A 12,065-nucleotide genomic window follows, 5' to 3' on the forward strand; every position below is an offset into this window, starting at 1 on the left:
TTTTATTCATTTCTTCAACATGAACACTTTGAAAGTCCAAATCGGATAAAACAATTCGATATCTGAGGCAATGACTTTATGTTGTTATGATTTGTAAATGCATACTAGTGTAATTGAACAGAAAAAATTAGTTTCGCCTGATTTGATGAGTTTTACATTTTATTAACAGCCAATCATGTAAGGACATGGCTGGTTTCAATGTTGGACGAAATCGGAATATCCGGATGAGAAACACCGACCAAATCCTAGTGACTTCATGTCAACATGTAAAAAAGAATATAAAATAATAAGTCAAAGGTCGGTTGTCAACCCCGAAATGGTATACATGCATCAGATAACAGCGGATAATGACAGCATAATTTATTAACCAAAACAAAACATGCCTTGGAAATGTATTTTAATGTTAATTGAACTTTCATCATGAGCATGAAATCCTAGGATTAATAATAATTAAAATATAATAATATAAGTGTGTTTGGAATTCAAATGTAGAAGAGAGATCCTACAGAAAAACCACTAACCAACAGTAAGCGATTTGAAATGCTCTCATTTTCAAGATACACCTAATCTGTGGTAGGAAATGAAAATCAATTAACTGAATTCTTAGAATATAGTTATAAATTTTGTATATAAGAAGCAAATTGAACTATACTTTTGATACTTTTCTTTTGTTTAATCAAGTATTGATATGAATAGATTTAAAGTAATATATTTCATATCGATGAAGCTTACTATAAGAATTAAAAAAATAGGGGCCGTGGTGGCTGAATGGTTATTAAGTTGTCTCGACATATTACCACAAGCGTTTCACCTCTGGGTTCTGAGTTCTAATCCCAAGTCGCCAGGTACTGATCGCTGTCGGTGTTTTATTTCAGGTACTCCGGCTTTCCTCTACCAACAATCTGACACGTCCTTTCATGGCCCTGACTATTATACATAAATGTAGGGCGTCAAACTAATAAAACTCACTATTCGAAATATATAGTTTCCAAATAGTATTTATTACAGGATGTGCCTTAACCAAAACGGCTTTTCTAAAATGTAACTGTACAATTTGATTGTTAATTGTTTAGAATTTTTAAATCTGAAACCCCTCCTTTGTGTTCTTCCTTGTAATAGTTTATTCATTCTCGTTTGGTCTCCTCCTTGTTGGTCGTCCTTGTAATTGGATATTCAATCTATTTTCCTTGTTAGTATAGCGTCACAAACAATGACTCGGTCAAATTAATTATTTACACATTACCTTTAGATGTCCTTCATCTACGTATAGAGGTAGCTGTCATTTCAAGCTCGATGGATATGTTTCAGAATTCATCATACATCAAAGTGTAGCTCATGAAATATGAAATATCTGATTTTATATTTTGTCAGTGTGAATTTATAAATGATAAGATATTTGCGCGTGATCAGGTAACACTACATTATTGAATATGTACAAATCATAATGTACAGTTGAATGTGCTCGCCGACTGATGGAGACTATAATTATTAATGTATAATGAAGGTATATAAAGGTGAAGGGATGTGACCTTATTGTATAAGTTTTATACTCAGCTTGTATAGCTCACCAGCATATAACATGCGAATTATACAGTAGTTTTAATCAAAATGTGAGTAAAAGAGAAATCATTACTTAACGCTGACAATGCAAGTTGAAAAGTATGCATTTGAAATTAAAAACAAATAATAAAGGTTTTTTTTTTCAAAATTCGTTTCTGAATCAGCCCTTTGCGTTTTCTAATGAAGTGTGTCTGTCCTTTTGATTTAACTCTGCTTAGAAACGCCACTCCTGTCGACCCCTTTAAAAATCGCGTGATCCACACACACGTGCAGTCAGTTGGACGCTCACTTTAACCGGTTCTAGATCCACTGTACAATATACCCAAGACTTATTTACGTGTAACCTGTGGCTATGCCATCAGAATAAGATTGTAAGTACGTTCAAGGTATTCTCAAATACAGTTTCCAAGGACCATATATCTATACAGTTGAACAAAAAGTTATGAATTAATACATACCTTCATTCTACTTGCAAGATCTATTTTGATTATAACGTAAACAAAAATAGGCCATTCACATCTTTAAAGGGACAATTCGTCTAAGAGAACATTAAAATTTGTATAAATATCAGATAAAACAAGTTCTAATGGAAATTAGATCAGTCAGTTTTACTGTGATATGCCTGAAACGCCTATGGTGGTGACATGTGTGTGAAATATTCAAACTTGCTCGCTGTCCGCCATTACACACTGTGGTCGAACTTCTTGTATGCCGAACCCTGTCCCTTGCTCGTAAAGTAATGCAACCTTGCCTAAAAATCATTTTATCACCTTCTCAGTGGTTATGTAGTTCATTTGTTTAACGTGCGTGACTTTGGCTCGGGTATGGGTACAGAGTTCATATTCTACCTGCTTAATCGTATTGATCAACGATTTGATATCACGATATTAATTAAAATACTTAACAATGTCGTGGAATTTGTCAATGTTTTACGTTATATGTTTCATAAGAAATGTAGAACAATACATTTATGCTATATTTTGCTTATTGGTTATGTAAAAGAATTTGCCTGAGTGAATTGTCTCTTTAAAGGTAAGGGCTTCGTTTACGTATTAGTAAATGATAATCAGTGGAAGGCTGCTAGTTGTATATGTACACGTATAAACTGAAAGCACGTGTGTCGATTCACGCGCTTTATATAGGGGTCGGTGAGCGTGCCGGAATACAGGTAGAGAGAAAAACAAAAATGGCTGACCTCGACAGGGGATGTCTCATAACGATTCTTGAATAAAAGTTGACTTCTTTTTTTATATTTTAGTTGAATATTTTTTAACTTGCATTGTCAGCCTAAATGTTATCGAACATTTGTATTACATTTCAGTGAATGAAAAGTAGGAATTATTTGCGATGTAGAAAACTCCGTTTGCTTATCAACGTACGAATAACTAACAAGTGTAAAGTCTGTAGACGATTGATTGCGATATCTCCTAACACCGCCAAAGCTTATTAAGCGAAACTACGGGTAGATTACTTGTGCTATAGCTCTATGACATAAACAATAAAATTTCAACATTCCAATTGATCTTAATCCTGTGGTGATTTTCCCAATTTCTTGATGAAACCCTTTTCTATGAGATGTCATTACGCAGTTGTACGTACCTGTCAATCAGATACGAGGTTATATACAGGGATTTTATTTTTACGATATGACATGATATCATAATTAAGTTAGCCAGTGAAAATGCTCATTACATAAATGTACATTACATATATTACTAATCGATGCCAGATGATCTGACATAAATGATCTCTATTGACTAAGGGCTATATTTTGAGACATATTTAAAGTGTACTATTATATACAGTACATGGACCTATACTGAACATTCTTTAAGGTTTTTCACAAATGTATCTCTGACGATTCGAACACGAGGTGTCGTCAAGTTTAGACAGCTGCCATGCCATGCACCACCCGGTTCCACTGGGTTCCCCTGGACCCCACAGTGACATATCCACTGGTGTTTCGTCTAGCCACGCCCACGTCCCGAGCGTATAACGTCCTCCTATCAAGTAATAGCCTTGATCTAAAAGATAAAATTCAAATGTATCACCTCACAACAGTAATGACTATCTATAAAATATAATTCAAATTATCACCTCACAGCAGTAATGACTATCTATAAAATATAATTCAAATGTATCACCTCACAACAGTAATGACTATCTATAAAATATAATTCAAATGTATCGCCTCACAGCAGTAATGACTATCTATAAAATATAATTCAAATGTATCACCTCACAACAATAATGACTATCTATAAAATATAATTCAAATGTATCGCCCCCAATCAGTAATAACTATCTATAAAATATAATTATAATGTATCGCCCCTAACCAGTAATGACTATCTATAAAATATAATTCAAATGTATCGCCCCCAAACCAGTAATGACTATCTATAAAATATAATTCAAATGTATCACCTCACAACAGTAATGACTATCTATAAAATATAATTCAAATGTATCACCTCACAACAGTAATGACTATCTATAAAATATAATTCAAATGTATCACCTCACAACAGTAATGACTATCTATAAAATATAATTCAAATGTATCACCTCACAACAGTAATGACTATCTATAAAATATAATTCAAATGTAAACCTCACAACAGTAATGACTATCTATAAAATATAATTCAAATGTATCACCTCACAAAAGTAATGACTATCTATAAAATACAATTCAAATGTATCGCCTCACAACAGTAATGACTATCTATAAAATATAATTCAAATGTATCATCTCACAACAGTAATGACTATCTATAAAATATAATTCAAATGTATCGCCTCACAACAGTAATGACTATCTATAAAATATAATTCAAATGTAACACCTCACAACAGTAATGACTATCTATAAAATATAATTCAAATGTATCACCTCACAACAGTAATGACTATCTATAAAATATAATTCAAATGTATCGCCTCACAACAGTAATGACTATCTATAAAATATAATTCAAATGTATCACCTCACAACAGTAATGACTATCTATAAAATATAATTCAAATGTATCACCTCACAACAGTAATGACTATCTATAAAATATAAAATGTAATCTCACAATAGTAATCGCCTCAAAACAGTCAAATGTATCGACTCAATATCTATAAGAAGATATAATTCAAAAGAAATAAAAAAAAATAGCATGCATTTCTAAAGGAAAATACTTATGAATATGTAATATACGTAACACTACATAAAGGGCTCGATAACGTTGGCTTATATTCTTTTATCCCATCTAGATCCATTAGAATTGTAATTGTTAATTATTATCTGAGGAGTTTTTGTGTAAGTGAATACATGTACATGAAAACAACTTTTGGAAAGTTAAACAAATAAAACAAACACTTGCTTTATAGGATCAATTGAAAGCCTATATAATGAGAAAAATATTTGAACAATAAACATTTACTCGTTGATTCAAAGGGCTTGTTAACACCTTCACACCTTACTATGCGTTTTGTAACAGATGTTAAATAGCAACACAAACATGAATATCTATAAAATAAAATCCTAACGGGGTATAGTTTTATGACGCCGTTTTAAACAATCTGATTAAAATACAGATCCTTATAACCACTCCGTTATATAAAGGATCTGACAATATCCCATAGGAGGTCACGTCCAGATGACCTTTATACCACGTGGTCTTCATATAGGATACATTTTCTACACCTGTCACGTCCATTGAAAACGATATTTCGTCCCTGTATACATAAACAATTACCTTTATTGTGCTCTTTGGGCGAGATGACTACATAAACCAAAATAATTCTGACAGTTTTTCAAACTATTTCGTCCCTGAAATTCACTGTCAAAATTTTGCAAGTAGCAATTTGATTGGCCATTTCCAAAGGTCACCTGGACATGACCCCTAATGGGATTTTCTCAGATCCTCTTATCAAACGTAGTGATGATAAGGATCTGTATTTTAATCAGATTGCCGTTTTAAAGCATTTTGTTTGTTTTTTAACTAACCTCATATTAACAGACAAGGTCATGTAAGGACGGCCTCCCATGTATGTGGAGTGTAGCGTGTATAAAGTGCGTGTCTAGGTGCGTGTTTTGGGCATTGTCATGATTTCTAAAATATAAGATCAGTTGACAGAAGCACACGTTGATGGACCGATCCTATAACAATTTTCAAGATAACTAATAATGAATATTTGTCTGAACGAGCATTTAATCTTAGATGACTGCTTGGTGCACCTTTTTGGTGGTTTACTTCACATTACATGGCGAACCCCACCCCCAGCGTGAATATTTGTCAGAACGAGCATTAACTCTTAGATGACTGGTTTATGTGCCTTTCTTTTGTTCACAATACATTACATGGCGAACCCCACCCCCAGCATGAATATTTGTCTGAACGAGCATTAACTCTTAGATGACTGGTTCATGCGCCTTTCTTTTGTTCACAATACATTACATGGCGAACCCCACCCCCAGCATGAATATTTGTCTGAACGAGCATTAACTCTTAGATGACTGGTTCATGCGCCTTTCTTTTGTTTACAATACATTACATGGCGAACCCCACCCCCAGCATGAATATTTGTCTGAACGAGCATTAACTCTTAGATGACTGGTTCATGCGCTTTTCTTTTGTTTACAATACATTACATGGCGAACCCCACCCCCAGCATGAATATTTGTCTGAACGAGCATTAACTCTTAGATGACTGGTTCATGCGCCTTTCTTTTGTTTACAATACATTACATGGCGAACCCCACCCCCAGCGTGAATATTTGTCTGAACTAGCATTTAATCTTAGATGACTGCTTGGTGCACCTTTTTTGATGGTTACTTCACATTACATAGCGAACCCCACCCCCAGCGTGAATATTTGTCTGAACGAGCATTTAATCTTAGATGACTGCTTGGTGCACCTTTTTTGGTGGTTACTTCACATTACATAGCGAACCCCACCCCCAGCGTGAATATTTGTCTGAACGAGCATTTAATCTTAGATGACTGCTTGGTGCACCTTTTTTGATGGTTACTTCACATTACATAGCGAACCCCACCCCCAGCGTGAATATTTGTCTGAACGAGCATTTAATCTTAGATGACTGCTTGGTGCACCTTTTTTGGTGGTTACTTCACATTACATAGCGAACCCCACCCCCAGCGTGAATATTTGTCTGAACGAGCATTTAATCTTAGATGACTGCTTGGTGCACCTTTTTTGGTGGTTACTTCACATTACATGGCGAACCCCAACCCCAGCATGAATATTTGTCTGAACGAGCATTAACTCTTAGATGACTGCTTGGTGCGCCTTTTTTGGTGGCTACTTCACATTACATGACGAACCCCACCCCCAGCATGAATATTTGTCTGAACGAGCAACTCTTAGATGACTGGTTCATGTGCCTTTCTTTTGTTTAATACATTACATGGCGAAACCCACCACCAGCATCAAGTAGACTCTGTCGAACAGAGTTCAGCTTAGTGGCTGTATTGAGGACAATGAGTCCACCATCCTCCTCTTCACAACGAGTGTTACCATCGTCCCAGCTCCCTCCGTACCATTTAAAACATGTGTCCGAGGCCTGGATGTAGGTATAGTGTGGATGACACCGTATATCTGAAGAAGTGCAACATTGACATTATATTGCTATTACTATTCAATTTCATTTTTGGCAATTGCAAAAATACACATTTAATAGTGACAGTATCGTATCCCTCTACATGAACAATAAAAACATACAACATAAGGACAATGTACTAATTATTTGGCTTAAAATAGAAATTATTAATAAATTTAAATGATATGTAAATCTCAACAAATGTGATTTTCTCCGTGTTTATAACAGTATATGTGGTTGAAACACATCACAATGCCGGGAAATAAAACATCGTATTTTCCTCGAAGGATATAAATAACGTATTTACCTGGGGGCGTGTGCCCAATGGTGACCACAAATCTTTCACAGGGAAGTATATCCCTCTCCGATTGTACAACAATTACGGACGAAACGTAAATCGGAACGTTTACTCATCACAAAAAATATTTTTAAACAAGAGGCCCATGGGCCTTAACGGTCATCTGACTATTGGCACAATACAATATAGTCATTTAAAGATTTCAGCCATTTTGACCCCTTTGTACTTGAATTAAAGATCAAGGTATTTAAAAAAAACAAATATGGTAGCCCTTTATCCCAGTATGTCATAGGCCCAATATCAGGTCTCTACGCCTCTTAGTTATTCACAAAAAGTTATTTCAAGATTTTAGCCTATTTGACCCTGTGAGTGAAGGTCAAGGTCATTAATTTGAACAAACTTGGTAGCCGTTCATCGAAGCATGTTGCAGGCCCAATATGAGTATCCTGGACCTTTTGATTCTTGAAAAGAAGTCATTTAAAGAGTTTAACCTATTTGACCCCTGTGACCTTGAATAACTTGGTAGCTCTTCATCTCAGCATGCTACAGGCCCAATATGAGTGTCATGGGCCTTTTGGTTCTTGAGAAGAAGTCAATTAAAGATTTGAACCTATTTGACCCCTGTGACCTTGAATGAATATCAAGGTCATTCATTTGAACAAACCTGGTAGCCGTTCATCTCAGCAAGCCTAATATCAGTATCCTGTCCTTCTGGTTCTTGAGAAGAAGACGTTTTAAGAATTTAGCTTTTTTGACCCCTGTGACCTTGAATGAAGGTCAAGTCCATTCATTTAAACAAACGTTATAGCCCTTCATCCCAAGAAGTCAGGGAACCAATATCAGGTCTCTAAGCTTCTTAGTTATTCACAAGAAGTTGTTTAAATGATTTTAGCCTATTTGACCCCTGTGACCTTGAATGAAGGTCAAGGTCATTCATTTGAACAAATTTGGTAGCCCTTCATCCCAGCATGCTACAGGCCCAATATCAGTACCCTGGGCTTCCTGGTTCTTGAGAAGAAGTCGTTTGAAGATTTTAGCCGTCTTTGCCACTGTGACCTTGAATGAAAGTCAAGGTCATTCATTTGAATAAACTTGGTAGCCCTTCATCCCAGCATGCTACTGCCAAATATCAGAACCTTGGGCCTTTCGGTTATTGAGAAGAAGTCGTTTGAATGAAAAGTTTACGCACGGCGCACGGCGCACGGCGCACGACGGGTCAGATGGCCTAAAAATATAACAAATCGCCTATTATTTTTGGTACAATATACAATTTATGTCCCGAGTGACTGTGATATCGCTCAAATGTTATATTTGCTCCAGGCAAGCCCTCGGGAAATATAACACCATCTAGTAAATAAGTGTTCATGCCACACCGCAGCCTGGGCCATATATGCATTATATAGAAATTGTAGATAGCGTTAATTGTTTTGCTACGTACTCTAGGATGGTGGTACTGATGTCACAGTGTGCGGATAACTGATCGTTTTAGTCTATGTAAATAAAAAAAGAAAACTCATATAAATTCCTGAGCTCTGAGCAAATTATATAGTGTTTATATCACTATTCGGTAACAGTTCATATTACATATTTGCTTTGTAAGGTTAATGCTCATTACCGTTTCAGGATCAAGGTCAATAATTGTTAACGTCAATATTGAAGGTTAGATTCCAGTTAAACTTTAAAGGTCAAATAGGCCAAACAGGAAAGAACATGCCAACAATTGAACGTCCTAATTACCGCATGGCGTTTGATTATCACGGCGCCGGACGGCAAAACAGCGAAATGAATCTTCACTTTTAAAAATGCTCCATCACCGACAGAACATAAACAATACTCATCATTTGAACAATAACCGATGTTTAATCGCGTATATGTGTCTAATGAACACAAAATTACATAAACAATAATCTATTTTGATTTTCGTATGCGCAATCAGTACTTCAATTCCATATAAGGTATAGTGTCATGGATTTTTTTCGGGATGCAATTAATTATTTTAAATATATTTATCTTGATGTAAAATAATAAGCTTAATATAAGTAGGTAACTTTTGTAACCGAAAAAAGTGCTAATCCGCTTGCTCTAGTTTTTTTATAGAGAAAAATGCCATTTGTCAGTGGTGGAGCATCTTTAACATAGTTTACGGAGGGAATCATGCATTTTGTCAGTGTTATAACATCCTCTTATGCCATTGATATACATTTTCGTATATTATAATTGTTTTTAGGAAACTTTTAATTTCTGTTTCGCAAAGGTAGTGGGCTTTTAAACAATCTGATTAAAATACAGATCCTTGTTATATAAAGGATCTGACAATATCCCATAGGAGGTCACGTCCAGATGACCTTTATACCACGTGGTATCAGATACATTTTCTACACCTGTCACATCCATTGAAAACGATATTTCGTCCCAGTATGCATAAATAATTAGCTTTGTTGTGCTTTTTGGGCGACATGACTACGTAAACCAAAATAATTCTGACAGTTTTTTTCAAATTATTTCGTCCCTGAAATTCACTGTCAAAATTTTGCAAGTTGCAATTTGATTGGCCATTTCCAAAGGTCACCTGGACATGACCCCTAATGGGATATTGTCAGATCCTCTTATCAAAGGTAGTGGTAATAAGGATCTGTATTTCAATCAGATTGGCTTTTAAAGTAACGTAGTATACAATATTTATAAAATGATTCGTCAACAATCCTCAACCTGTCAGTACGCACTGGTCTAATACGCAGTTAGCTACTTCTGGTCAGCGTTATAGACATTTAATTATATCAATTATTCAAAAGCTAATGCGTTATTGAGGATCTGACAACATCCCATTAGGAGGTTATGTCAAGGTGACCTTCGGAAATGGCTCGTCAAATTGCTACCATCAGAATCTTGAATGTGAATTTCAGGGGACCAAATATTTGAAAACGCTGTCAGAATTATTTTCGTGTATGTAGTCATCTCGCCAAAATAGCACAACAAAGCTAAATGTTTATGCATAATGGAACGAACGAAATGACGTTTCCAATATATGTAGCAATGTGTAGAAATGCATGTGATCTGAAGTACACTTGGTATACTTTTGTTTGTTTGTTTGTTTGATTAATTAACGTCCTATTAACAGCTATGGTCATGTAAGGACGGCCTCCCATGTAAGCGGTGTGTTGCGTGTATGTTGTACGAGGTGCGTGTTTTGGGAGACTGCGGTATATTCATGGTGTGTCTTCTGGTATAGTGGAACTATTGCCCTTTTTATAGTGCTATATCACTGAAGCATGCCGCCGAAGACACCAAGCAACAAACCCCACCCGGTCACATTATACTGACAACGGGCGAACCAGTCGTCCCACTCCCTGTATGCTGAGCGCTAAGCAGGTAAAGAAACTTCCACTTTTATAGACTTTGGTGTGTCTCGACCAGAACCCAGAGCCTTCCTCACAGGGTCATCCGAACATGACCACTTATGGAATGTTATTAGATCCTCTATTGAACGGAGTGGTTATAAGGATCTGATTTTAATCACATTGCGTTATTGGCCACTTCACAATACTATTGTAGGTCTATTATAGTAGTTTTGGAGGAGTTTTCTACAAACCAAACATTGTGTATAGTAATCTAGTTACCATAGCAACCAAACAATGCATGCAGAATAACACATGGTCCCAAAAATTACTACTGAATTTTGTTAAATAAAAGAGGTTTAATAGAATTTATCCGGACCTCTGTTTTCTACAGATAGACCGACTGACTAACGAACAGACAGACAGACATTTTCAGCAGATTATAGCCCCTAACTACGTTGTAGAAGAAAGGGGTGTAACAATTTCAATAAAAATATTTGATTTTATAAGTGATAACAAAGTGTATGAATTATGATTTACTGAAATGTCCAATAATGAAGGTTTTACCTTTCTTCCAGACTCTGGTGCCTGTGACAGTTGTAGGGTCAGAAAACCGCGAGTAACCCTGACAGTCTTTATTAACGACATGTAGACTGACTCCATAACACCTGGGTATATCACTACATCTGGCTGTACACACAGACAAACTGGACGTGGACATCCTATATAAGGGATCGCGATATACAGTGTCGGTTCTTCTAGTGTCCTCGTAAAACTTCGTCTGTCTCGATTCTCCAGTACCTGTAAAATGCGTTTTTTTAAATAATCCCTATTTGTCATATTTGGATTCAATTATCGGGAGGTTAGATTTTATGAATTTTCCATCTCGTCTGCCCAACTGTTATTTCATATATCGTAATTTGTGGAACATCTATTCATATATTTAATGCTTGAATACCTTGACTCCTTTTCCCTAAAATGCCAATGCTTCATAACTGTAATGATTTAAATGGCGTGGTTTTATGTGTCCCCTTTCCAATCAAGTGGTCTTCAATTGTTTAACTAGTTTAAAGAAGCGCTTCTGTGACAAGCCGAAACAGCCTTGTTTGTTTACGTGTACCATCAATGTTGATGAATCCCATTACATAGAACGCGATATAAAAAGGCACTCAAGTTTCCTTTATCCTTACCCAAAGCCAAATATAATTGATTAAAGGAAATTCCATCTACATGTTCATAATATGATGATTAGACTTAC

General features: G+C 35.7%; 1 protein-coding gene across 1 annotated transcript; it reads right to left on the reverse strand.

Annotated features, from left to right (window-relative positions):
- Positions 1–2,459: 2,459 nt before the first annotated feature.
- Positions 2,460–11,602, reverse strand: LOC138306223 (CD209 antigen-like protein A). The gene is made up of 3 exons (XM_069246624.1): positions 11,375–11,602; positions 6,997–7,173; positions 2,460–3,584 (listed from the first exon to the last, which is right to left on the reverse strand). Exons 1-3 carry the CDS (start codon positions 11,526–11,528, stop codon positions 3,391–3,393), a joined length of 525 nt encoding a protein of 174 aa, XP_069102725.1. The 5' UTR covers positions 11,529–11,602; the 3' UTR covers positions 2,460–3,390.
- Between the last annotated feature and the right edge of the window lie 463 nt (positions 11,603–12,065).

Source organism: Argopecten irradians, chromosome 13, assembly GCF_041381155.1.
Source record: "Argopecten irradians isolate NY chromosome 13, Ai_NY, whole genome shotgun sequence".
In the NCBI taxonomy this organism is placed as follows: Eukaryota; Metazoa; Mollusca; class Bivalvia; order Pectinida; family Pectinidae; genus Argopecten; species Argopecten irradians.

Coding starts and splice junctions, on each gene's coding strand:
- LOC138306223 (XM_069246624.1), bottom strand. CDS start 11,528: ATGTCCACGTCCAGTTTGTCTGTGTGTACAGCCAGATGTAGTGATATA. Junction 7,174..11,374: donor CACCAGAGTCTGGAAGAAAG/GTAAAACCTTCA, acceptor GCACTTCTTCAG/ATATACGGTGTCATCCACAC. Junction 3,585..6,996: donor GAGTCTACTTGATGCTGGTG/GTGGGTTTCGCC, acceptor TTTATCTTTTAG/ATCAAGGCTATTACTTGATA.